The 27,961-nt window shown below is 42.4% G+C and overlaps 1 protein-coding gene across 5 annotated transcripts in view; it reads left to right on the top strand.

The window, feature by feature from the left end:
• The window catches only part of ARMC8 (armadillo repeat containing 8), a 62,829-nt gene extending 35,343 nt beyond the window's left edge, over positions 1-27,486 (top strand). For 4 of the 5 annotated variants that reach the window (XM_071437363.1, XM_071437360.1, XM_071437365.1 and 1 more), the window contains 17 exons: positions 1,390-1,449; positions 2,634-2,714; positions 4,013-4,088; positions 4,176-4,266; positions 7,923-7,983; positions 10,717-10,917; positions 13,515-13,610; positions 14,979-15,061; positions 15,326-15,407; positions 16,618-16,704; positions 17,695-17,787; positions 18,252-18,401; positions 20,048-20,143; positions 22,090-22,185; positions 22,656-22,728; positions 23,650-23,743; positions 24,991-27,486. In XM_071437363.1, coding sequence (XP_071293464.1) covers positions 1,390-1,449; positions 2,634-2,714; positions 4,013-4,088; positions 4,176-4,266; positions 7,923-7,983; positions 10,717-10,917; positions 13,515-13,610; positions 14,979-15,061; positions 15,326-15,407; positions 16,618-16,704; positions 17,695-17,787; positions 18,252-18,401; positions 20,048-20,143; positions 22,090-22,185; positions 22,656-22,728; positions 23,650-23,743; positions 24,991-25,024 — 1,554 coding nt within the window. In that variant the 3' untranslated portion in view covers positions 25,025-27,486. The remainder of the gene's footprint in view (positions 1-1,389; positions 1,450-2,633; positions 2,715-4,012; positions 4,089-4,175; positions 4,267-7,922; positions 7,984-10,716; positions 10,918-13,514; positions 13,611-14,978; positions 15,062-15,325; positions 15,408-16,617; positions 16,705-17,694; positions 17,788-18,251; positions 18,402-20,047; positions 20,144-22,089; positions 22,186-22,655; positions 22,729-23,649; positions 23,744-24,990) is intronic. The other variant, XM_071437361.1, reaches the window with a different exon arrangement.
• The last annotated feature ends 475 nt before the right edge of the window (positions 27,487-27,961 follow it).

Genomic DNA, 27,961 nt, shown 5'->3' with positions numbered 1-27,961 from the left:
AATATATATATACTGAAAGTTTCAGTATTTACTGCATTTTAAATGGAGACTCCCATCTTCCTCCAAAGGGCCCTGAGAGAGAGAACCTTTCTTACTTTTTTCCCTGAAGCAATAAGTTACTATAAATAAACCTTTGTATTTAGGTAAGGCTTAGCATATGTTCTAAGAGACATTGATGCTTTTATTTCTCCTTTTCCTCTTAGTAGATGTATTAATTGAACTAACAGTGACTTATCACAGCTCCTGCCCTCCTTGTCCCTGCACTGTTCTCAGCTCACATCTGTAGCCATTTCTTTCTCTGCCTTTCCAGCATTTTTGTTGGTTTCTCAGGTTTCTGCCTTGCCCTCTTGCATTTCCCTGGAAAAGTTCAGACCAGTTCTCTAGAGCTAGGAAATCCATCATTTGTGTTCCTAGCATATTGCTACTGGTTTCTGCTTTTGCTGCTCTCTTTTGCTGCTTCTCCCTGCACATTCAGAGTTAAAATCAATGGCAGGGGAGCCTTGCCCTGGAGAAGAGCCATCCTGAGCAAGGGAAGAGTTGATTTACAGGGGAGCAGATGCAGTTCTTAACATACAGAGCCAGGATTCTATCAACAAAGAAGCAAATAAGTAAACTGAAATCAGGCTGATGTACCTGGGATGTGAAAATGGAAGTCAAAATTTACTTTTAAAGAGTCTCTCTGTCTCAGTTCATCTGTTTTTAGAGCAAGTGGTGTGAGCAGGTAGAATTTGTTTTAGAAAGGATCCAGGATAAAGCCTGTAATCAAGGCAGCTTTCTCCAGGCCTTCTTTTGTTGGGTGACCTTAGGCTACTGCTGGATCCCTGCCCCAAGGGACAAAGGCACTTAGGTACCTGCTTGTCATTGTGGAATAAGCTGTTACATTGTGTTACCCTAATGTTTCCTTGAAAATTGGCATTTCATGGTGGAAAATTGTGCAAGAAGTGATGTTTATTCCTGAAATATGTCAGTCATTCGTATTTGGAGAACAAGGTCACTGTCAGAGGAGTGGAACTCTCACTGTGCCCAAGGTGGAACAAAACCAGGCAGCCTTGCTGTTAAACTGGGGCTTGAACTGCTTGGAAGTGCTTCATCTTATCCTCAAGTTTTCACCTTTATATTTGCAGCTGTCCCTCTTTATGGGTTAGTGCTTCCCTGGTTGTGCTGGTTGGTGCAAACACAGTATGTACAGACAAAATATTTCCACTTGTGCAACTCAGATACACCCAGGTGTCACCTCTGTACAGGTATCTGTCCTGCTTGCACAGAATCTGCCACCTGCATCCCATGGAGGAGTCACTAATACTTGGGAATTACTAAATCTAGGGCAGTATGATTTCTTCTACTTTAAACTCACTCATTTTTTCACATATTTCAATATCTGTTCTTCAGCTCCACCACTGGCATAGCTGCGGCTTTAACTCATTGCCTCAGCCACTTCTGTGTGCCAATGTAAGTGGTTTTCCTCCTTCAACCATGCTGTTTTAATTGCATTTTTTGGTAGAAAGCTCTTGGTGGCAGTAGCAGCTGAAGCATCTCTTAAAGCACCAGATATGTTACATCTGAAAGTAATTTTATGCTTTTTTTCTTAGAGGTAAGAGATACTCTAAAAATGTTCTTTTGACTGTGAGAGGAATCTGATTTCAGCTGTATCTCAGATTTGAAGATAATGTGTCACTGATGCCTACAAGGGTGTAAGAGGTGCCATTAACTCAGCCAGGTTTGAACTAGAGATTAGGGAGTGAAAAACTTTCGTCACTTGCAGATTAGTCAAGGAAATGCATGGAGAGATGAGAAATGCTGTGGCATCCTATAAGCTGAATTTAAATTTGCATAGCCTGTGCTTAATGCAGAGATGACCAGAGCTGTGAGCCTACTTTTAAAGAGAGGTTTGCAAATCAAATACCAGCTTTGGCAAGAGACTGCTGAGGGCTGCAAGTATTGATATTTCATGTTGTTTTTTCAACCTTAGCAAGCCTTGTCATGCTACAGAAGTTCTTATACTTTTCTCCTGCAAAATTTAGTATTTGTGTTTAATTCCAAAGGCTGTTTTGGAAATAATACTGACATATCAGCCATTACCAACTTAGATCTTGAAGTCAGTAATAGGTGATGGCTGGCCGGATTTATGGCCAAACCTGCTTGAAACTAGAACAATAAATAATAAAAAATTGGAGGAAAATGTGAATTTCTTCTCAAGGGACTGTCACTCTGTCTGGAACCAGTTTTAGGAGAAACCCCTTCCCTTCTGCAGTTAGAATTGTTGAAAATGCTTAATATTAACAGTGAGGAAGACATTAGTGACTGCTGATCTTTTATGTGATTTGTAGAGAAAATCAGGAGCTTTCAGTTGTTTCCAGTAGGAAGAGTAGAAACAGAAGTTCTCTATCCATGTTTCTTCATTTGTGAGAGCTAATGTCATTGCCTATTGAAGGAGAGAGTGGAAATGATTACCATAAAAGAACAGATGCTATAAAAATATAAATTGAAGTTGTTTATATATAAAAAAATAAAATTGCTATGCCAGCTGATTACAAAGTAAATGTTAGGAAATGTATCTTAAATATTTAACAATAAATTGCAGACAGTGGAAATCTCTTGCATGTTTTAAAAACCCTGTTATGTTTCCTTTGAAGGGTCCAGATCACCAGACAATCTTATTTAACCATGGAGCTGTTCAGAACATTGCACATCTGTTGGTCTCCACCTCCTACAAAGTAAGACATTTCATCTACTCTGTGTAACATGTGTTTATGAAAAGAATTCAAATGGAGATTATAAAAACCATGTCTGTGCTGTGAACCAAAGCTATAAACAGGTATGATGTGTATTTGTAGAATAACAGTTGCTTTTACTTGCCATATTCTGTCAAAACCACAGCTATTGTACCGTAAAGTTAAAGCAGCAGTAATGAAAACAGGGCTGCCTAGCATTGCCCCAAAGAGGAACAGGCACTTGAAAACCCAAGTGGTCTAATTTGTTGAACAATAAATGAGAACAAGAGGTTAAGCTGAAGAGAAGCAAGTGTGGTCTGTCCTGAAAAGGAAGTCCTACCTGTAAAAATAGATGGGTGTGCAATGTGTGGGGGCCACCAGCTGCCTGTGTGTTGTGCTCCCTGAATTCCTGAGTCTCTGCTCTCTTCTCTGTTGTGTTTTGGAAGTCCATCCTGGACCATCACCTCAGAGGACATCACACTTTACCTGTAACTTGGTGACCAGGAGGGGTCAGCTCCTTCTTAGTCCTTCCACTTGTGAAGACAAGAACACAGTTTAAATACGTGCAGCTGTATAAGGGCAAGTCAAAGGCTAATACCTGAACTAATCTAGGTTCTGTGATCTGGGAAGGTGATAATGGTTATCTTCCCTGTGACAAAAAAGAAGTTATAAAGATTTCATGAACTAGGCAGCCATGAAACATTAATTAAATCAAAACTTTGGACTGAAGAAGGAGGAGCCAAGATGAAGAAATTTGTCCATCCTTTTCATCCAGGTGCTACCTGAGGCTGTGTAATGGCAGTAAAACTTATGGTGTACATTTGTTCTAAGATTAATTTGGAATCATTGCAGTTGGATGGTTCTCTTCAGACATTTCAGTAAGCCCACCTTTGAAGGATTCTGAAATAGAAATCTCAAGGGTTCATATTTCTGGTTCTCTAATGTACTTATGAGTCCTGAAAAGTAAAAGTACCATTGTTATATACTATTCTTCTATTCTTCTGTTGTTTTTTACACATTTGTGAGGTATTACAAATAAGACCAGTAGTTCCTGTTTAGTTCCCAAGTTTTAACCTTGCTGTTTTTCTTGAGAGTTTACAACATACCCTACAGAAAGATAGCTCCAACAGGGAGATGACAGAAGTCAGGGTGTGAGTTAGGTGTTTCCATCTGCCCATGGTTCTTCATCTCAATTTCTTGTTGATAATACAGCATTGTTTTCTACAAGCCTATCCAGCAGTGTAGCCCAGTTTTGCTTTGAAGTCAGAGTTGATGTTTCATATTATTATGTTTTTACACAGGTCCGAATGCAGGCATTGAAATGCTTCTCAGTTCTAGCCTTTGAGAACCCCCAGGTATCCATGACTCTGGTCAATGGTGAGTGCAATGCTGCTGCTGCTGGTTTGACACTCACTCTTTGCCTGGCTCAATGAGAATGACTTTGGGCTCTCTCTCTTTTTGCAGTGTCTGTTGATGGAGAATTGTTACCACAGATTTTTGTGAAGATGTTACAAAGGGACAAGCCCATTGAAATGCAGCTCACGTCAGCCAAATGGTAATTGTCTTCAGGAACTGGGGAAATAGCAGGGAGTTTAATCCTCACTGTTCAACTGCTCCCTTCTTCCTTGTTCCAAAGTAATATGGGATGTAAAATGTTAGGAATAATTCAAGATACTGTTTGCATTATCTGAATCCTTGAAAAAGTGGATCTCACCCCATTTTATAAAGTAACTTTCCCTCTTTGCTGTACATAAGCAGGGAGAAATATTGCTGGGCAGCAGTTTTGTGGGAATGTGTTTTCAGCCATATGGGTTTTCACATGTATCTTGGATTTGATAAGTTTTGCTTTGAACAGGCAGAGCACAGTCCTGAACTATCATCCTTGGTGGCTGTGCTGTGTTGGAGACTGCACCAAGATGATGGGAGAGCAGAGTTAGTCCCTCTACCCAGCTGTTTTAAATAAAACAGATTATTCTTTGGGCTTCATGAGCTCATACAGCAAAATTAATGTTATTAATTAATTTTGTGCTTCAGCTTTCCCTGCTGGTGTGGGCATATTTGTGTGCAGATCCATAAAGACTTCCTACCCAGTGACAAGATGTGACCCAGTTCTGTAATAGCAGCACCCTGGTTATGCTCACTCCATAAGCTGGGATTGACACCCTTTAGGATAATTTTCCTTTTCTTGTGTTGATAGCATTGAAATAAATCACTCCAGGGGGTTCAAGAGATAAAATCACCCATTGGTATGAAGTACTAAAATTAAGTTTAACTCAGGAGTTTGGTCACTGATGCGTTGCTTGATTATTCTTGTAGTTTTTGATGGCTTTTTTGACAAAGAGCAGTGAGTTCTCTGAGTTCACCAAACAATTTCACAGCCACTTGTGTCAGTACAAATCTCTTGATTCTGGATGAGGAACAGGTGGGCTAGGTAGGATCTGTGACTCTCTGCTCATGCTGCCAGGTTGTGATGCCCCAGCTCATTCATGAAAGCAGTTTCAGTGATGTGCATGTCTGTGAGGGGGGTTCTTGGGTAATCCCACTCCATGTAGGAGGTATGTCTTGTCTTGGGACCTCCCAGCCTCAATTCCAGCCACAATTGGCCCAAGCAGTCTGGTTTTACTAGTTTTGTTGAGCAACTCTTAGTGAAGAAGGCAAGTTAAATTAATTGCACTGTAGCAGTCTCAGTTCTGATTGATTTATGTGTTTCTTTGAGAAGTCAGAAAATACATAGAGAATGACATATTAAAAGTAATTTTTTTACTAATCTCAAGATATAAAACAGTTGACAAGTCATAAAGACAGGCTGGAGTTAGAAGAAGTGTTCTGAGGTGGACATTCCCAGGTCTATTGGTGTTCTTTGCTGATTGAAGGAACTGGGTATCCATCTTCTGCTGTTGCTTTGCAGTACTTTGCCTCCTCTGGACCTTTGAAGCATGAAAGAAAGTTATGTGGTGAAAAGCAGCAAAAGAAAATTGCAAGGAAATGGCAGACAAACCAGTCTCTTCAATTTTAGATTGGGTTTCTCTCAATTAGTCCACAGGCATTCATCCTTCTTAGGGCTCTCATTTTTACAGCAGTCCTGGGGTTTGCAAAGCCCTGCTGGTTTTTCTTCTGTAGGTCCATCCCCTACCTGATTGCCTCCAAGTCAGACTCTCTCTTCCATTTTCTTAATGAGAGTAGTAGGTGTAAATTGTCATAGATTATGTTTTTTTCTGCTTGTAAATTAGATTTCACCCCTACCTTGCTAGTTTCAGTCAGTTAATCTGCAGTTCCTCTGATTTGTCATTAGACTCTTTGGAATGCAGATCTAGAAGGGTTTTTCCCTTTTGAATGTTCTCTATAATTTCTATTGAATATGGACTGGCATACAAGACTACTTTAAAAAGTCCCTTTCTTTTCCCTCAACAATTGAAGTAGACTTGGAGGACTCAAGGAAATACCTCTTGATTGAAATAGAGCAAAAATCCTTCCCTTGAGCAGCAGTGTTGGGACAGAGGGAAGATCAGGATGCCACTTGGGAGAGTGCTCTGCAGCTATAAATGAAGCAGTAACCTTTCCTGCTAAAATCACCAGAATTGCTTCCAGCTAAGCTAAGCCTATGTTACCTGAAGTCAAAAATTACTTTCTTTCATTGCTGAAATAGAGCTACTTTGCCTGGCAAATAGGGTCTCACCAGACTAAATGGCAGCTGCAGGATGGGTGCTTTCCTCCTGACTGCAGGTGTGAAAAAGAGTTTTCTGCTGTCAGCTGCAAGGCTTGGGCAGTAAAAGTTTAGCAGATGATCTCTGTGCTAATATTCAAGTCTTATCTTTTACTTTTGGAGGAATAATATATTAAGAGAGTTCTGATTGTAGGTGTACTCAGAATGAGGATCAGTGTTGCTGCCTCTGAGGTGAAAGAACTCGCTCTGGGCCCTTGGAAGGAGCTCAGGGATGTGGTGAGACACACCATGGTTTTATGAGCACATTGCTGTCCCTTAGCTGAGCAGTTCTGATTGACCCTGTGTACAACTTCAGCCTGCCCAACTGAGGGTCCAGGCATGTTAGTTTTAAGTTACCTTTACTGAAATACAGTTACATTTTTTAACCTCCACTGTGACATGATAAAAGCCAGCTCCAATGGTTAGTTCAGAAGTTAAAGGGAGAGAAACTGGTGCAGTTCCCCTCCCGCTCCATTCCACTGCCTTGTAGCAGAGCAGGTAAAAACAAAACCACTTCAAAGTAAAACACTTTTTTGATGGGTGAACTATTTTGCATTTCTGGTAGTTTGGGGCACTTTACAAGTACATAACAAAGAACTTGGAATTTGTCTGATGCTGTGTGAGATCTTGTGGTTGTCATATCCACTGTGAGCTGTTGTCTAATAAGGACCAAATGCTGGCTTGGTGCAGTGTCAGAGCCTAGGCTGGGTGCATTGTTAGTGAGGGTGTGCTGCTCCCTGCAGAGTGTAAAGCCCTGCCTGTGGACAGGCAGCAGAGCAATTCCACCTCTCCTGGGCTGGGGCAGGGCCTGGGTGTCTGTGCCTGAGCTGTCAGGCTGTGTTTCTCTGCTCATGGCTGCATACCCAGAGGCAGGTAAATAGAGGAAGGTCTGGGTGGGTTGCACCTTTGCTTAGTGCAGGTTGTTCCTTTTGGATGTGTGCAGGGGGATAGAATATAAGAAAATAAAGATAGTGTAGAAAGTAATCTTACCCCTAAGGAGTTGCAGCTGGGCCAATTATCAAAGATTAGGAGCAGGCCTGACTTTAACAGGCCACAGCTGTAACCAATGAGAAGAAGAGTGCTATAAAAGAGTGGGGGTGGCTGTTGAGAGGGCAACTGGAGTCAGGTGGCTGCTTTGTGAAGAAGAAAGGGTCAGTGCTCTGAGGAGGTGCCCACAAGAAACACCAAGAAGGTATGAATGAAACTTTTGTGATAAGGAGATAACAGTATGGAACCCCTGCAATAAGATGCCAACAGGTGTGGGGCTCAGGCAGGGTGGTGGTGTGGCCCTTTGTGGCAGTGTGGGCTGTGTGTATTGATCAGGGGTCCTGCGCTGCAAACCTGCCAGAAGGTGCACCTGGAGGAGTTTGTGTGCCCAGGCCTAGTAAGCTCTGATGTATTTAAATCAAACACAGGAGGATGTTTCATTAGGACAGATGTTGTGCAGCAGCTGGAGTGAAGTGAAGCAAAGCCATGGTAGGTGACAGTGTCTTGTTGTGTTGTTGCAGCCTTACTTCCATGTGCAGAGCCGGAGCAATACGGACGGACGATCCCTGCATCGTTCTGAAGGTGAGCTGTGTCCTGCTTCAACCACCTTGTAAATACAGAGTAATTCTCTTTGTGCTAGCCATGACAGATCCTTAAACAGTTCTCTGTTCAAAAGGTTTTCTCATGTAGGTTTATCCTCGTTTTATTTTCTCATATAAAAGGTAGCACAAAATCTGTTACACCAAAGATTGCAAAGCACCAAGTTCTCCTAACTTTTTTAATTTAAAAAAAATAGCTCCCTGATTTTCTCTTTTTCCCCAAGTAATGATAGATAAAAAAATCTATGTGTTGGCTGTGACAAAGGCCTGCCCCTCCTGTCTTTTTGTGCAAGAAAGTGCAATGTACTGTTCATTCCAGTGTGCATATTGGCATCTGTTCTGCACTGGCACCTGGTACGTGCAGCTGAGGAAGCCAAGCTGCATCATTCTCCCTCACCCTCCTTAGCTTTGGTCCAAATTGACACTCCAATTCTCTGCTCTCCTTTCTTCCTACAACATCTGCAAACTGGGGGCAACAGTTCCATTCTCCCAACCCCTCTCTCCTGCAAACCTCTTTCTTCTTTGGAAATGCCTTCCCTTCACGGATCCCCCTGTTGGGCTGTGCCCTGGTCAGGATGGGTGTTCCAGAGCTGCTCTGCCCTGGGACAGGGAGCAGGGCCTGCTGCCAGTGGCAGGTCACTGTTGGGAGCTGGACCCTGCCCTGTGGAGCTGCATATGCTCCACATGGGCCCTGTGGAAAACCACCATCCTTTCAAACCTTTGCAAAGGGATGTGCTTGGCCAGCTCACAGCAAAAGCAGCATTTTTTCTTTATGGAAGCTGCCTCAGCACAAATCCATGTTTGAGGCTGTGGAATTCAATGTGTAGTAGTACTTGAGAGTAGATAAAAGAGTGAGGGGAGAAGGAAAGCACAGAACCTTTGCCTTGTTCAAAGCACCCCAGTGATTCCTCTTCCAGGAGCTCATACTTGCAAGGTGTCACTGTGCTTAATCCAGCCCCAAATCCTTCAACCTCTGCTGAACTGAAGTGATGGCCCCTTTAGCATTCAGGAATTATTGACCCTTTGCTATCAAACTTTCTGCATTTGGGGGCCAGTCAAGAATGTGTGTTTCCAAAATGGTTTTAATTTACTTTCATTTCTCAGTTTGGGTAGTGGGTTGATCTGCAACGTGGGGAAAAAATAAAACCCTTGAGAAGGGCAGGGAAGGCTGATAAATAATGGATTTGATGGGAAGGGAAATGATTTCTCTGGAAGCCTAATAATGAAACTGTCCAGATAACCCAGATAATCCCAGCCATACCATGGAAATAAGATATTCCATCGTTACAGTCCATTTCCAGACTTTCATCTGCTGGCCAGGTGTGTATTGTGGCTTTCCATCTTACACCCCTACACAGCCCCCTACTCCTGTGCATTATTTGCACTGTACTGACCTGTAGATCCAATGGAATAGTTAAAATGTGTCCATCAGAATTCCTGCTTCTGTTTCTAAGCAGATGGAATTGCTCAGTGTTGAAAAACATGAGATCTGTGTTTCTTGGGTGCATGCAGCCAGTGACTTAACAATGCCCAGGCCTTGAGTTCCAAGAAACAGCTCATTTCATTTCAGGCCATTTGACCTTGGAAAGAATTAAGAAGTACATTGTCTTTGTGATTTAGACATGGAATTCCACTTCTTTCTTTCTCACTCTACATGAATATAATTTTTTGAGAGCCTGTGTGCAGTCTTCCTTGCTGCCTCAAGGCCAGGTATGCAGAAGAGGGTGCTTTGGCTCACTGGATTAGCTGCAAGATTGACCACCTCAGTGATAATCTTTGAGGTGACATCTAGCTTTCTAAAATATGTAGGCAAGTCCTGTTTCCTATGCAATGGAGATCAGGTATTTATCTATTTAATCATTTGAATAGTCAATGGGTGGATGTTATTTCAGGTCCCCAAAACATAACTCTGGACAACATTTACTGGAGTTATTCTGTTGAACTTGGTGGCATTGCACAAGCACAAACCTTGGTGTTATTCCTTGTCCATTTTCATATTGGGGAAGGCTTGAGGGAGCACTGTCCCAGCCCTTGAAGAATTGGCCTGTCCAGAGTTAAATACTTTTCATTGGGCTTCTGGTAAAGAAAGACTTGATTGGTTTTTCTGTTTCAGTAGAGAAGGTGGAGCAAAACTGTTGTGTGGATGTAACCAAGGTAGGGGGGATGTCAGGAAAGGCAGAATGGACCTGGGTTCCAGGTTAGCTTCTTTTCTGGCTGATCAAATATGCTGCTTGCTGAGGAGTATTCCTCCCTTGCCCTCTGCTCCAGGCAGCCAGTGTGTGGGAAAGGAGCCCTGGGATTATTTCAGACTGCATTGTCCTTAGTTAATCCTGGGTCACAGAAGGGCAGGAGGAGTCAAGTACTTGAGGGCAGCTTGGGTACTTTTGGTTCTGGTGTGTAGTAAGAACAAGCCTGGGAAAATATCAACTTCTGAGGGGATTTTAAAAATTTTTTACAAGGCTTTGTCACACTTTGTCTATGTTTACTTCCAAACATTGCATGATTTTGGCTGTGTGAAAGTAGGGGATTGTACACTCAGCAATGCCTGAACAATCTTCTGTGTGTGGAATCTCTGAACCCACTGAAATGTGTGTGTGTGAGAGTTCTTATCTAAAGAACAATGCAGAGCATTGCTGTAGGACAATTGTTTTCATTTCTTTGGAGTTTCTTTATCAATGTAGCTACACTAGAAACTCCTTTTATTTCATCTCTGCAGACTCTGCCATGCTTGGTTCGAATGTGCAGTAAGGACAGACTGCTGGAGGAGAGGGTGGAGGGGGCAGAGACTCTGGCCTACCTGATAGAGACAGACATGGAGCTGCAGAGGATGGCCAGCATCACCGACCACCTCATCGTCATGCTGGCCGACTACTTCAAGTACCCCAGCTCCGTCAGCGCCATCACCGACATCAAGAGGGTGAGTTTCCTGACCTGCTCTGAGCCCTGGAGAAATGGGCAAAACCAAAAACAAACCAGCTCAGGATGGGGCTTCTTAAACCTGGTTAAACCTGCTGTGGTGGCAGGCCCCCACCTGCTACCACATAGCATTGATTCCATGATCCAGAAGGCATGAAAGACACTTTATTGTTAGAAATCTACAGTTCTTATGTCCCTGATAGGTTGGATCAGGGTCTAAGAAGAAAAAAGTTTTTTATTCTGCATCTTTACTAGCTTATATACTCTTAACAAAGCGTGATCTTAAGTCATTTACTACATCACAATAACTTATTATATTCATTGGTGCAGAGCAATTAATTCAATATAATTGGCAAAAGTTTGACAGAAATTTAATAAGGCACCTATACACATCTACTTAGGCCAAAATTTTCATGTTATCTTTTCTAATCTCTATGCTGACGGCCTTGTCTTCTTCTTTGCTACAGATACGCTTGAAAATCATCAATTGTTATTTCTTCTATTAACTCAGCTTTGCTTGCAAGCCAGCTGTCAAGCCCCTCCACATTCCTATAAGGAGTATTGGTGAACCTAAGACCTGATTGGTCTCAAAGTGAAAACTTCTCACACACTATTGGTGGTTATCAATAACACACTCTAGAGAACCATATGTATAAACAATGGTTACAGAAAGAGAGATAATAATTGTTTGAATTCTTTTCCTCTCAGTTTCCCACAGCTTCTACACAGCTTTCCAAGGTTTTTCTAAAAAAGTCTGTGCCCGCCCTCTGTGGCCAGAGAGCTGCTGCCACAACCTGGTGCCTGAGATCCTCAATTGAAAGGTGACCAGAGGTGCAGCAGCACTTGATTTTTGATGTTTGTGCTCTCCAAGGCTCAGTCACTGCTCTTTGGAGACTTCATTAACCACACAAAAGTCTGTATATCTGGTCTTCCCATCCTCTAAGTTTAAACATCTTGCCTTCAGGAACCAGTACACTTCAGCTTCATAAGAGATGAATAGTCCATGTGAAGAGAGATTTGTTTTCAATTCTTAGGTCAGGTTTGTGGAAAATCTGAAATTCAAAGGTTGTTCTATTGTGTTTAAGCACAAAAACATGTGGATGTCATGCACTGTTTCATATTATGAGTTGTCTGCACTTGCAAGATGTTGGATAAACAGAGACCAGATGTACCTTGGAGTCTTGCTGAAACTGATTATTAGAAAGAACCCAAAAAAATGCATTACAGAGCTTTGCTTTTTCCCTAAAACTGGCCCAAGAGACAGGTTAATTTCTCTGACCCTGATAGAATGGGGTTAATTCTGCATAGAGACCCTCTTGAATGCTTTGTAAAAATGAAAATGAAACATTAAAAAAAAAAAAAAAAGTTGCAGTATAAAAAACTGAGCAAAAAGAAGTGTAGCAGCTTATTGAGGAGTAATGGACATTGGCTGTAGCATCAAAAATATGATCAGGTTCCAAAAGTGACTGGGGCAATTCTAAATATTATGACAGTGCTCTGAGTGTGCAGTAAGTCTGTAGAAGCAGCCAGCTGGGAATCCAGGGTACTGGCTTTGAACAGAGTGCTTGGAACTGCACCCTGTAAGGTAAAACTGCGTGAGGAGTGAGTGATGAATCTGCCAAGCAGAGAACTTGTCTGCTTAAAATATTTATAACATAATATTAAAATATTTATAACATAATATTTTAATACTTCTGCTCCAATATAGCTGCACTGGAGAGAATTACTCATAGAGCCTAATTTTGACATTTCTTTTATTTCTGCACTTTGCTACCTTATACTGTCATTTTCCTGGCATTTTGTGTAGACTTTGAAGATTGTATTGTTTTGTAGAACACTTTGGTACAGAGTTTTGAGGATAGTCAGAGTCACAGAATTATTCTCAGAAGAGAACATGAGGAGATCTGAGAGCCCAAATTTGCCGTTCCAAGAAGGGTCAACCTCAAACACTACTATTTTATGATGTCTTTAGTACTCCCATTAATCATCATAAAATAGCAGAATGTGCTGAGCTGGAAGAGACCCCAGGGATCATCAAGTCCAGCTGCTGGCCCTGTACACTCTAACAATCCTGCCCTGGGTATCCCTGAGATCATTGTCCAAACTCTCCTGGAGCTCTGGCAGCCTTGGAGCTGTGCCCATTCCCTGGGGAGCTTGGGCAGTGTCCAGCACCCTCTGGGGTAAAAACCTTTCCTGATATTCAACCTCACCCTCCTTAACGTGGCCTGAAATTTGGCTTCTGGTATTGCTTCAGTTTTCTTGATAAAACTTGTCTTGATTCTCTCTCAGTATTTTCACTCCTTCTGGCTAGTTCCTGTAAGTCTCTATTGGGAGATAAGAATAGCTTTTACCTGAATATGGTCTTGATAGACTCCTAACCTTATTTTGGCCTCAAATTGAAGACCAAGTTGTCTTCTCTGTAACTGAGCAGAGAAATGAACCATAATCTTAACTGTGGTTATTGCATGATGAGCTCAGGGAGCAGCACCTTGTGGGTGGCAGACAAAGACAGTGGGTAAGCAGCAGTGTGGAACAAAGCAGAATATGACCCTGCAGCTGCTCTGGGGGCTGAGGCTGTGCCTGTGCTGTGTTTCCCAGCTGGACCATGACCTGAAGCACGCCCACGAGCTGCGCCAGGCCGCCTTCAAGCTCTACGCCTCGCTGGGGGCTAATGACGAGGACATCCGCAAAAAGGTGAGCCCAGGGAGCCTGCTGGGCACTGCTCAGCCACGGGGGCACTGGAAAGCAGCAATTCCCACCCTCCCTGGGGTCTCCCCATTATGATGTGAATAGGTTGAAATGAAGCCTCTCTCCTCCATTAATAGGAATTTTCATGTTGCGTGGAATTGGAGGAAAAATTAATGTCTTGCTATCAGAGTATAACAAAAGTTAAGTTTAGTTGTGTGAGCATCTTCACAGTGATGAACTAGACTTGCACAAAGAGTTGTCTTTCAGCATTTTTGGTACTTGGCTACTCGTAAGCAATATAGTTGTGGCATATGAGAAATTTCTGAAACATATTCTGAGAGAGATAATACACCTCTGTTTCTCATTTATTCCATTATATGACAAATATTAAAAAAAACCTCTGGAAAGTCTGCTCATAAACAAAGTCAGAATTTGTTTCCTGATTCTCAAGTGACCAAAGCCTTGCACTGTCATAACAAAGCAGTTGGTGATTCAAACATTACAGCGCAGAGATTGGTTGCTTGGGCCACTCACGTAGTTAAAAATTAATGTGTGGAAAGTGGAGGGAACTTAATAAATGAATAATTAGAAGGAACATTTTTTTTTTTAATTAATCATGAATTTGCGGTGTCATGTAGCAAGTGTAGAAGACAGGAATGTTTTCTGAGTTTATTTGCTGGTTAAAGAGGAGAAGCAGAAGGAAGAGGCAGGTAAACAGAGGGTGAAAAGATAACATCATGAGGATTTATCAGTGGGGAACGACTCAGGATCTCCAGAATTCAAGACCATAAACTCCTCCTTTGTTGCTTTAGTTAATTGTGAAGATCCTCCTTTTACACAGCTTTTAATAAGCAGTGGGTGTGTACATGCCAAAGTTGATTTATTATGCAAAAATCCATCATTCATGTGGGTGTTAACTCCCTTTTATACTGGTCTTAAGTGTTTGTGCTGGCCTTGTCTAAATATGGCAGGTGAGCTACTGGATATCTTTTATCCACACAGCTCTACAACTTGTCTCTGATCTGTAGTTTGTATATGTTGTGTGCACTCACACATGCTCGCTTTTGTTTTAATATAACATTAAGGGTAATTCAGGTATATTTGTGTGTATATATAGATAGAGAGATGGATACTTATATATAAAAATCACCCTCTTGTTGCTTGATGATTAAAAGCCATAGTGGAACATAGAATATAGAATTTTTATTTACTAATTGTCTGTAGATACACAGAACTTTCCACTTAATCTGACAAGAGTGTGGTGTGCTGGTTTTAGCTGCAGTTTTTATCTGTAACATTGAAAATGCTGCAGCCAAAGCCCCAGCAAGCCATGGATGCTGTGAGCTGTGCACTGACCCGAGTTCTTTGGTGCAGATCATTGAGACTGAGAACATGATGGACCGCATCGTTAACGGCCTGTCCGAGTCCAGCATCAAGGTGCGCTTGGCTGCAGTCAGGTGAGCCTGTCCTCGTCCCTGCACAACCTTGGCTGCACTGGGAGAACTGTCTGAGAGCTGCCCTGAGCTCAGTTCTGCTCTTGGGAGCCCTCCTGGGGGAGAGGGGCAGTAATCCTGGGCTGGTGCAGGGTTTTCTCCTGGCTGCTCCCAGATTTCTCCTTGCCTGCCTCCCAGCTCAGGAATCCTTGTGGAGCAGCAGGGTGTGTACAGCAGTGCCCATGGGGGTGTGCATGTCTCACAGGGAGGATTTCTCTTCCATTCCAGATGTTTGCACAGTTTGTCCCGTTCTGTCCAGCAGCTCAGGACAAGTTTTCAGGATCATGCTGTATGGAAGCCTTTAATGAAGGTAAGTGAGGAGCAGTCAGGTCTCAGTGCCTGGAGTGTTCTGGTCCATTCAGGGAGCACAGGGTGACTGTTCAGTTGCATGCCTTGCTGTAGAATCATGATACAAATGACGTAGAAATCAAGATCCTGGGGTCTTCTCCTAAGAGAGTCCTAAGTCAACAAAAGCCAACAACAGCAAGCCTGTTATTCCTGCTTGGTTTTGGTTGGCCTTTTGTTTCCTTTTTTTCATTATTGTTTTTGGGGAGGTTTTTATCATCAGTGAGTGAAGCTAAATTATTCTCAATCCTACAATTCTTGTAGGACACTACAAGTACTACATATCCCTTAATGTCACACTCAGGCTAGATGGCACAGTTCAGACTTGTTCTGTGAGTGAGCTCTGTAAGAGAATTCAGATATGTGTTTTCTCCTGTGATTCTCTACCTCTTCTATCTCATTGCAGATTCTATAGCTGAAACCCAAGAGCTCAGAAAGACCTTTAAAAAGACACATTGTCATATAGAGCAATTTTCCACAAGATTAAGTGAGATTCAAGTGTGTAAGATATGTCATCTCTCATCCTGTAATGTCACTATCATAAACACACATAATAGACCAGTTTCTCAGTTTCAACATCTTTGAGACCTTAAAAATGCAGAACAGACCAAGTTGCTGGCACACCTGAAGGCTTGGGCAGTATTGACACCCATAAGAATTTCCTGAAGTCAGCTTGATTTGACTGTTCAGAAGTGAAATGGCTGGAACACAGAAGGTGTTGTTGGCAGTAGGGAATAAGGGAGGGAGGAACATTTTTGGTTCAGGAATTGGTGTTTTGGTGCTGCTGGAGATCCAGGCAGAGATAAGGGACTACATAACTTGTCTCAGGCTGTGCTCCTCTGACAGGATGCTCCTTAGAGAATTTGCTGTGTTGTGCTTAGCACGAGGTACAGAGAGGTTGAAGAGGCTCCTGGAGCTTCCTCTACCTATGTGTCCTTTGCAGAGTAGGGCTTGTCCCCACTGTTTTCTACTAAATTGGACTGAAAGCTCTCAAATCTGACTTCTGTGAAATAATGCATTGTCCTGTGATGTGTGTCAGTCTGGCTGCACTGCTAGCATGGAAGCATCTCCTGAAGTCTGGAATACCCAGCTACAGCATAATGCCAGGTATTCCATTTTAGTGATCTCTTCATTATCCTGCTAACAGAATTCCTCTCTCTCCCCTCTGCCTGCAGGTTTTACAGAATGCTCCAAATGAAATTCTTGTAGTAGCATCTTCCACGCTATGCAATCTTCTTCTGGAATTCTCTCCAAGCAAGGAGGTGAGTACTTAGCCAGCAGCAGGGAGGGGAATGGACTGAAGTCAGATTACACAATGGTTCAATTAGCATAAAGGCATGTTAATTGGCAGCCATTGCTTGTGACATGTTATGGAGCTATGATGTTACAGAGCTGTGCCACTGATGGCTTGGGAACAAAAAAATCATCTGCTTACAGTGCTGTGACAGTTAATTTGGCCTCTAAAGAAAAGAAGCAGACATGAAGTTTTGTTATTTCCTTTTTACTTGTATAACATTGTTATCTAAAAAGATCATAAACAAGAAGAAACCACACTGATAATTTGCAATGTGATCCATTGTCTTAGAGAATTACTGCTACTGTAATGCTGAAAATGCTGGCTTAGCTGAGTCCTGTGTTTTTATTGTTCTCTGATGAACAGTACAGGATATCTGGTTCTGCAGAGTCTGTATTTCATACTGATCAGACACACAAATCAACACTCCACAGCAGGGCAACAATTCCTGAAGTCTAAAGTACTTCTTAATTACAGGAAATATTTGCAAGATTGTGCTGTATGTGGGATCCTGCAGGGCTCTATGGATTACCAAATTACAGTTGGTCTTGGTGGCTTTAATCATATCTGTGAGACAGCAAATTAACTGAAATAATGCCAAGCACAGTTCACTGGCCATGAGGCCACCCATGGGGCTTTTTTTAGCAGACTGCAGGTCAAGTGTTTGTGGGGTGTGAACAGCAGTGTGAGGTGATGTATATACACATATAAATGTGTGTGCATCCATGTCTCCACAAACACAGACATAGGAAAAAGCAGCTGCCTTGACCTGGCTTTTTTCATAAAACCTACTGTTAAATGGTCATGGATATGGGGTGTGGCATGGCCAGTTCCTGTGGGTGCACTGGACATGTTGTAAGCTCAAGAATAAGATATTAGGAGTATATTTTTAGTATTTTCATACATGCAGTTAGTCTAAGTAGTGTTGTAAAGATCTGTTTTTCCCTCCTTCTTTCAGCCTATTTTAGAATCAGGAGCCATAGAACTTCTATGTAGTTTAACCCAGAGTGAAAATCTTGCCTTGCGAGTGAACGGCATTTGGGCTTTAATGGTGAGTAGGACACCCAATGAAATAGCACCTGTGGCTGTGTGCCTTGAAAAGCTTGGGAACATATCTGTAGAACCTGTCAGTTTTTATTAATAATGACATAATTGAAATCTGGCTTGTTGTTCCACCAAACTGCAAAAGAAAAACAGCATCAGCCTGGAGCACTTCACCCATTAGTCCATAAAGTAAAATAAATTCTTCAGTTCTAGTACTAATTTTGTTGCCAAGATGATTCAGGGAAGCAGTTAAGTAGTGTCAGTAGCATGCCAGGGGGAAAATAAAAGCAGGTAATAGCCAGGTCAGGTGTAGGACAATATGAAAATTGAATTCACTGTGTAGCAGTTGCTCATAAATTATAGCCTTTTTGCAAGATTAATTTAGGAAGGATATATTCTTGTAGGGAATAGTCTACTAAAAGAGTGAAAGCCCAGGTAAAAAAAGTCCATTAAAAAGTGTGTCTGTTTCAGAACATGGCATTTCAAGCAGAACAGAAGATCAAGTCAGACATCCTGCGAGGTCTGAGCACAGAGCAGTTGTTTCAGTTGCTTTCTGATTCCGATGTAAATGTTCTGATGAAGACCTTGGGACTGCTCAGGAATCTTCTCTCCACTCGCCCAGTAAGTAGAGCTGCACACAGACCTTCTGACATCTGATCAAGCAGGCAATCCAGTGCTTCTGTGCAGGACATTTTCCTGTTTTAACCCCACTTGGATTTATTCAAATATCTATAAGCAAATGTGCAAATCAGTGTGAGAAGGTATTTGAACAAATCCTCTGCATCCATGGAAACACTGTAATTATTATCAGAGCTAGACATTTTCATTTAATGCTCAATTCCATTGCATTTAGCTCTCAGCAACATTATTTTCATAGCAGTTTCTCTGTGAAACTTGTCCAAAACAACACTGAGGGTTGCACCATTGAGTCAGTGTATGGGAAGGTCCAGATCTCAAAGATACCTGTCTTTCTTCTTCCTTGGCACTTGAAATGCATCTGTTCTTATCCATCTACATAGGTAGTACTGGCTTTGTGAATTTGGTGTGGGACTGTGCACTCACAAAATGCAGACATTTATTTTACACTGAAATAAAATGATTGGGAAATGTTGGAGTTGTTTTTGACAGGCAGAAAGAGATATTCAGGGAGGAAAAGAAAGGGGTAATCCCCTGTGAAGAACAGAGGGAAAACATGCAGCAAGAATTTGGCAAGCCAACATTTTTGAGGGGAAAAGCCCCATGAAGCCTCTCTGTGCATTTATCACATATTGTGTTTCTACCAGAAAAAGGTCACTGTAAAAAATCTTCTGATATTTTTACTCATTGAGTCTCAATAACCTTGATAGGAAATTAGCACTGTGTTAATGTGAAAAAATACTTAACAGCCTGTCATTCATTGAATTCACCCTGACAACTCTCACTGTCACTTAAGGTGTTCTCCATCTGGAGCTATGTGCCAGCTTCACTGCTTCCTGTGGCAGGTTTTAGAGCCAGAACCAGCCATTTTCAGCCTCTACCCAAAACTCACTCCAGAATAACTCATTCAGCAGCTTTCCAATGAAATCCCATTATGAGCAATTTTAAGAAATCCTATAAGAATCCCTGAGGTCTTAAAAGAATTGTAGTGTGCAGTGTGCTGGTCATCTCTGGTGCCTGTTTGCTGCCACTCCCAAGGTTTGGTATCAACTAATCCAGTAGATCTTGTTTAATCTTTTCTCTTATTCTAGTGTAGGTGTTCATAGTCTGTCATAAAGTGACCTTTGAGCTGTGACCCTGTGAACTTAGGGCAGTTTTCCCAGACAATAACTAATGCATCTGGCTTATTTCTCTGCCCTCTTTAAGGCTTTGTAAATGTGGCTGTTGGACCTGGCCACAGTGTCCCTGCAACAGTAGCAAATACCAGAGAAGAAACATCAGTTTTCTCACTCCTCTCTGATATTACCCCTGGTTATCAGAAGGAAGTGGTTGTTTCCAACTGCAGATCACACATTTAGAGCCTGGGTCAGCAGGGTTCAGGCCTCAGCCTGGCAGCTGGGACAGCAGTGTCACCTCTCCAGGTGACAGGGAAAGCACCACCAAGGCCCGTGTGATGCTCTCTCAGACATGGAGGAGAATGTTTTGAAGTCTTTCTGCTGTGATGAATTCTTGGTTTGGGAGCAGTGCTCTGTGTGCAGTGTTGCTACTCCTCACTTGGAGTGATTCAAGCAGGAGTGTCCCTTCCTTATCTGGGGAGTTACACTAAATGTATTTCATCCTTGCTTTGGCAGCACATAGACCACATAATGAGCACTCATGGGAAGCAAATCATGCAAGCAGTGACCCTCATTCTGGAAGGGGAGCACAATATAGAAGTCAAAGAGCAGGTAGGTACTTTTTATGTTTTGTGTTGTCTTGGCAGAATAAAATATAAGAGCAAAGAATGCTTACTGTTCACATCATGTCATTTTTGTTTGGGATTATAATGTGCTGTGAATATTTTACTGAGATCTGTCAGATGAATAACTTGAGTACCTACAAGAATGTTTTTCTTTCTAATGAATTGTTACAAAATTGTTTGAACTCAATTCAGATTGGTTTTGCAAATGTAGGTTTGGCAAAGAGGAGGGATGTGAGAGCAGAAGAATTAAATTGGGGCCATTGCATGGCAGGAAGGGATCAGTAGGAATAGAAGAGAAGCACTAGCAGGGAAAAGAGCATCCTGGTGGAGCCCAGGAAAAAGTGGGGAGGGACCTGGCCTGACAAATTAAAATTAAAAAAAAAAAGGCAATCTGCAAGAGGACAGGTAGAGGGAAAGAGGAGATGGCCAGCAGGGAATGGCATCCTGGAGCCAATGTACAAGGACAGCAGCAGTTAGAGGATAGCTGGGCAGGATTTGGTTGGATAGCTCTTGTGCCAGATGAGACAGGTAGTGGGAGAACTGTGTTTCTTCCTCATGTGGGGAAGGATGGGGGCAGCAAGGAGCTGTGGGAGATGCCAGAGGATTGCTGTGGCTTAGGTTGGATATGGGTAGCCAACAGCATGGGAAATGAGTGTAGGAGTAGAGCTGGTCTGAATCTCTGCTCAGGGAAGGATAGGCTGAAGGCCAACAGGCCTCCTTTGGCAATGAAAGTGCAAAGTTAGCAAAAAAATCCCCAAAGACTCTTGCTAGTAAGTTTAGTGACTCCATGGGTCTGAAACAGCTGAGAATTAACCCCATGTGTGTTTCTAAATAGGTCTTCCTGCTAAAGCTGTGGTGACAGGAATGGCCTCTATTGCTGTAGGTTATTCACCATGCCACACCTATCTGAATTATTTCACAGGAGAACCAGCACACCTGGGAAATGCTCTGGGAAAGGGCTGGGGCTGAATATGGGCTTTGGAGCTTGGAGGCTATATCCACTGAGCATTTCCTTGGTCCTTGTGGTGCAGCTGGCTCTTATTTCAAGATCCAGAAGTACCTGTCTGCACACCAGAACCCCTGCTTGCAGGACAGTGATTGTCTCTGTCACTGCTGGCCTCATCAGGATGTAATTAGCAGCTTGGAAGTAATTAGTCTCTGCAGCTGCTGACACAGTGTAGTGCAGCTTAGCCACAAGCACATACAAGTCCTGATCCTGCTCCAGTGTCCTCCAGCATGTCCAGAAAAGATGGTCAAGTTCTTCCAGAGCTCTTTGGGAAGGAGCCTGTGGAGCATCTGCTGGTGACCCTGAGAGCCAGGGAAGGGGCTGTGCCTGTCAAAACTCTGTGCAGGCAGTGCCAGTGTGGGCCAGGGTGCTTCAAGGGCATCCTGTGGGAATGGCTTCTGTAATTTTAAAGAAATAAAACAGCTGCAAAAGTAGCTGGAGTTACCTCTGCAGGTGACAGCTGTGATTAGACTTGTTGAAAACAAATGACTCCTCTGCCAGATGAGCAGAAAGGCCTCTGTCTCTCCTTTTCCTGGCCTTAAGAATGAGGTGGAAATGGTTGGGGTTTGTTGTTTTTCCTTTCCCCCCAGCCACTGCTACAGAACAGACTGCTCTGTATTCTGGGGCATTTTTTCTTTCCTATATGTTGCAGATTTCCATAAGAGACTTAAAATGTTCTTTCTGGCAATGAATTGATGAATGCTGCTCTTCATTTTAAAATGGTGATGAATGTTTTTGGCCAGGGCTGCTCCCCACAGCTGGTGACTCCTTGGCATTGGCCCTAGATGTGAGCAAGCTGGAAACTCCAGATTAAAGATATTAAAACTAATTAAAAGAGTTGTTTGTCCCGAGTTCAGAGCTGTCAGAGAGACTGTCATGGGATGTGATCTGGGGCCAAATAACTTCCCAGTTTTTCTCTCTTTCAGACATTGTGTATCCTTGCCAATATAGCAGATGGCACAACAGCAAAAGAACTGATTATGACCAATGATGACATCCTGCAGAAAATCAAATACTACATGGTAAGGGGGATTTCTCTTAAAGGATTTGTGTTGGTCTTTTGCAGGACTGAAAAGAAGAAAAGTGCTTTAGGATTTTGTTTTGTGAATTACTTACTATCGTGCATTTAATTTCCATATAACCAGTGGGGTGTAAGTGCAGTTCTGTATGGCAGAGGTGTACAGAGGAACTGACTAAAAGGAAAATCCAGGGGTTATTTCCTATAAAAACATTGCAGTGATGTCATCTACATAGAAAACGTTTAATGAACTCGGAAAAGGCGTATCTTGAAGATGTCAGTAAACATTTGGAAGGAAGTGATTGACCACTACTCAAGTGCCCTATATTATGGCCCTATGTTTGAGAGAAGTTGTAGACAAGAATTAATCCCAGCTTTTCTATCTTATTTATTACATAATGAATGCCAAAATACAAGTATTGTGAATTTCTGAATTTCTTCTTCTAAACTTGAGTTCTATTTTTCTACATTTAGAGTCATTCAAATGCTAAACTACAGCTTGCTGCCATGTTCTGTATATCTAATCTCATATGGAATGAAGAGGAAGGTAAGAACCCCTCCTTCTTAATGCACAGACAAGTTACTATCCTGATCAAAAAGCTTTTGTTGAATAGCAATCAATATTTGCAGTGCACAGTACAGTGGGATCCAAAGTGTAATGGGAAACATTATCATAGGTGTAGTATGGAATGTGGGAGTGGTCAGGAAACACTGAGGAGGATGCAGAGAGCTCTCTGGGGGAGACACAAGGACACAGTGAGGAGCTGGAGAGACACAGGAGAGGTTTTCACCTGCAGCATTTCTCTGAAGTCTCTAAACTATTGGAGAGAATGAGAATTCTTGTAAGAGCTTCCATATCTTAAAGGGGCTGTAGAAACTCAATTTTTGAGGGAACAGGTTCACTGGAGAGAATAAATGGATTAGTAGGGGCTTTCTGGCAAAGAAATTTTCCACAGTATAGTTGGTTTGAGTGGCTTGGGCCAAAACCAGTTAAAGGACTTGTGGGTGGAACTGGGAGCAATGGATAAGGCATTTGGTGAGAAGTCATGGCCTGGCAGAGTGGGAGGTTACCTCAGGAGGAGGCTGAAGGATGGTGCTGCTCAGGTGTGAATATGGTGAGAGGAGGAGAGGGCAGAAGTCAGGCTCAGAAACACCTCCAGGGGAATGTTCTGTGCATCCAAATCCTGTGAGATCAGAGATGAGAATAAAACTGCTGAAGTCAGGATACCTTAGGAACAAGATTTTTGCCTTCAAGATGTTCTTGGCTCCAAACATGTGCAAACAGAGCACAGCAAAAGAAGCTGGAGCTCCCTGGGGAGTTTGAGGGAGTGTTTGCATGGCTGTGCTGTAGCTGGACATTGCTCCTCACCCCTCCTTTAGCTGGTTCCTGCTCCCACCCCTCCCTGCTGTCCTGCAGACCCTGGCGCTGGTGCCACTCCCAGCACCGGGGTTGTTGTTGTTGTTGCAGGTTCACAGGAGCGCCAGGACAAACTCCGGGACATGGGAGTGGTGGATATTCTACATAAACTGAGTCAGTCCTCAGATCCCAATCTGTGTGACAAGTGAGTATGAAGATAATGCAGGATCACCACAGCTGTTGATCTCAATCAAATTATTTTTAACTAATCAAGCCCAACAGTAACTTTGCACACACCTGTGCTGTTACCTGTGTTAGTATCCACACAGATCATCTGGCTGCTTCCCAAACACGTGTAAAACCAAAACAGTTACTGATAGTTTCTGGGGTTTTATGTTAACCTTTTGCAATTATCCCACCTACAGTTAGCAACAGCCCATATTTATTGTACAAAGGAGAAAATCTGATCTTTGAAAGATGTCACACACAACACAACTCAAAACTGTGCAGTTGTTTTTAAAATGCATTAAATTTGGTATTTTTGGTTTTATGAAAGATGTTCTAGTGCTTTTAGACATCTTTGTAGTAAAGTTAGGGCTTCTCATCTTAAAATCTATGCCAGAGTATTAGCCCTGAAAATGGTCATCAGGAACATTTTGATATCCCACTGCTGCCACACCAGCACCCCCCTGAGCTATTATGGCTTTTATGGCTTGTGATCACAGCAGGAAGCTGGGAAGAAACAAATAAATAATCTTCTTCTGTGTTGATGAGTTGTGTCAGGTCCTGGAAAAGTCTGTTAAGGTCATGGTAGCAGGTTGGGAGCTGTGGGGGACAAAGCAAGAGCAAAGTGTCTCACTTCAGGTGGGAGGAAACTCAGAATTAGCCCACATGATGATGGAATTGTAACCCCAGACTGGTGGGAGGTGTTTTTGTTTTAACAAAAATGTTGTGCAATATTAGATTACATAAATTGTATTATTAGACTGGCTCCTTCCTCCCACTCACCTCACTGTATGCTTTTGGTGGGACCAGTATTCCTACAGGATTCCTGACAGGACCAATGTGCCTCTAGTATATTCTGAGTTGACACTCCTTGTTTTCTCAGGTCAAAGACCTGCTTTTCATGGTACACCTGTATTACAGAAAGCAATTGCTCTTCAGTTCCTGCTCTTGTGGGATTTTGCAAGGCCCACCATGCTGGGAGTGCCTCTGTTTGTGCTGGGATCCAGTGTCCTTGGCTGGATCAGGTTATCCTTGGATGCCAGGGGGATTCTTTAACAGTTACAACCCCCACAGAGCATTTCTGCACCACGGGCCAGATCCTTCCAAAGTGTGGGAGCCTTTTCCTCAGCCATCCTCCCTCCCTCTCTGCTGGCACATTCTGGGCCTGCCCATGAAGCTGCTGCTGAAGTCAGATTCCTGTAATTAATGGGTTGTTCTTTCTTGCAGGGCGAAGACAGCACTCCAGCAGTACCTTGCATGATCAAAGACTAACTGAATCTATGGACACCCCTCATGTCTACTTAAGGAATAGCAGGAGATACTCCTGACTCCTTATATTTGCACAAGTCACCTTGGGCTGCATTTTTCTCAGGTGCAGGGAGCTGCTTTGCAGAAACAGTTTGAATGATCAGGTCTCCAGTGCACTTGAGAATTTTCTTGAGGTAGTTTCTTTACTCAGAGGACTCGGGGTGGGGGGGGTTGTTTTGGTTTTTTGGGTTTTTTTTTCCTGAGCTACCTGGACTCTCAGATAGAACAATCAGTCATCATTTTCCTTTTGGGCCTCCAATTCTCTGCTTTTGCTGCAGCCTTGTGTGGGTGCGTGGGTGCTCGAGTGCGTGTGTGTGCTGGGCTGAGTGTGTGGGTGTGAGACCTCACTTTTGGTTTTCCTTTTTTTTTTGTGTGAAAATCTTTTTCTACAGGTTTTCAAGGGTTAACCATTGTTTGCTGTACGAATACTTCAATGAATTATATACCGTTTGAATGAAATGTTATTTAAAAAAAAAACCAAACTGTTGTATCCCATAAAGTTTATTTTGAATTTTGAAGAGATGAATGTTTTTAAGTAAAATATATGCATTTCTGAACTTCAGCTTAACTTACATTATACTTTGTTTTTAAAGAGAAAAATAGAGGGAGACAATAGACTCCAAATTCCAAGCAGCACATTCTGTACTGACAAGGTCCAAGAGTTCTTTGCCACAATACAAAGTCACCTGGTATCCATGACATGCTCAAATCCATGGAATGGGCCAGCTGCATTGGGTTTGGGTTTCTTTACATTTTTAGAAAACAAGCTCATACTTCAGGGTTAGCATGACTGATGCTTTTCAGAAAGGAGCAGGTGGCTGCAAGATCAGCAGGAATAAGCACTTGCTTTGCCAGCCAGGAACTTGCTCAGCTAATTGCTGAAGGATTGGCTTGTTCATGGTCAGAAGGATTTGCTGATCACTGATATCAGTGGAGCAAAGTGTGTTGCAGAAGTTACACCTTCCAGAGACTAGAAGGAGCTGGCAAGCAGGATTAATGGATTGGTTTTGTTTTGCATCCTTTATCTTCACAAATAGTTAATTGACTTCCAAATTATTTCCACAAATGATCAACTGGGTGCATTAAGTTGGGGAAGGGATGGAAAAACTGTGGGTTCTGTCTTGTTTTATACTCAGTAATGTTGCTCCAGATTTTCTGTATATATGCAGCTATACACACATGCATGGATTTAGATTGCTGGATAATTGGTGGGGTGTGACTGCATCCAGAAGCCTGGACTGTCCAGATGTTCTTGAAATGGTGCCTGCAAGTGAGCAGGTGGAAACACAAGTGCAAGTGAAGGGGACTGTGTGAGGTCAGGCTGGAATGGCAGAGCCCTCAGGCAGTTCAGGGCTCTGACTCTGCCCAGGTCTCCTTTCTGGTTTCAGTTTAGACCATAGTTCATAGTCAGACTCTCCAGACACTGTATTTACATAGCACTAACAGGCACTAGAGTTTGCAGCCAATGTCTTAAACCAAATCCTTCTTTTCTTACACTGAGCTTCAGGAAGGCTGCAGCAAGAAGAGAAGTCTGTAACTTTGCTAACCAATTTTGATAATTATCTAAATCTTTTATTTCTAATCAGAAGGTCAAATTGTGATGACAGCCTTACTTTTTTTCCAAGGTAACTCTTTGTGTCAGAAAATATGACCACAGTTTGGCCTGGAATTTGAATGTGCTGTATATCAGATAACTGTTATCACTTGGTTGCAAAGGAGAATATCTGCATTTCATGTAACTTCTTCCACTCTCAAAGACAAATAAAAGTGAGCACCTGACACTTTCCCCCCTGGCATTGCAGTAAGTGACTGGCAGTTTTTAATGTCCTTCTGCACATGTTTCATGATGGACTTTGGGGGTTGAACAAAAGGGAAAGTAAAAATATGTGAGAACTTGTTAAATCTCAGTACCTCAGAAGCAAAGTCTTGTTTATAAAATTCAATCAAATATATTTTTGCTTGAACTGAGAAAAAAGTTCTGAGGCAGTTATTGTAAATGCCAAACTGTCCAGTGGACATCTCCCTGCTCCATTTGCACTCCTGCCTGTGTTTAGGAGCTCGAGTTCTTATGTATCTCTTCTCATCCTTCCCCAACTCACATTTCTAAAAGCCAATGTGAGTTTGATCCTATAGAACTTTGGTGCCTACAGGTGTTCAGAAAAAAGGTGAGTAAAAGTATATCTCTGTACAGTTTTTGAGGTGGTTTCCTAAGATTCTGCCAGAAAAACTAAAAACCAATGCTCAGACAATCTTGTTGCTGCATGAGAACAGTTGACGTTTTCCACAGGTATAGAGAGGACAAACTGTTGGATGAGAACTTTTTTACATTCAGTTAAAATTTGTGAATAATTTTTGATGTTGCTATAGGTATGTACAAAAAGAAGAATACTGTAAATAAAAAGAAATTTACCAGAACATCTAGATTTTTTCTCAGCTTCCTGAAGAAATATGAGCTTTCTATGTCAGCTTCTCTACAGCCTGAGAATCAGTGGGGCAGACTTTCCTGGTCACCCAGAGCTTTCCCAACTTAATGAGGTAGCAGCAGCTTGTGAATTCCAGGATTGCTTACCAGAACCAAAGCAAAGTTTGTCTGGACATCATATGAATCACCAGGATTTCTGCTGTTCTTGGGCCATTTCTCTGCTGAAAAGCCATTCTGATGGATGTTGATAAGTATGTCCTCTCTTTATACATGGGTCTAGTGATGGGAGTCCTCCTTTCAGAGGCTACACATTGCCACAGACTGAAGTTGAGCAGGGCATTTGGGACACCAGCTGTCAGACAATGGTACCCTTGGCTCTCCCCACCACTTTCATTCCATATTTGGACTGTCTTTCTCACACAGAAAATCAAATAAAACATCTCATGGCTATTGTTCCAGTCACAGATT

Source organism: Agelaius tricolor, unplaced genomic scaffold (genome assembly GCF_023055355.1).
Source record: "Agelaius tricolor isolate 1412-34295 unplaced genomic scaffold, bAgeTri1.0.p SCAF_12, whole genome shotgun sequence".
NCBI classification, from domain to species: Eukaryota; Metazoa; Chordata; class Aves; order Passeriformes; family Icteridae; genus Agelaius; species Agelaius tricolor.
The sequence above is the reverse complement of the archived record's forward strand: the minus strand, read 5'-3'. Positions and strand labels throughout refer to the sequence as shown.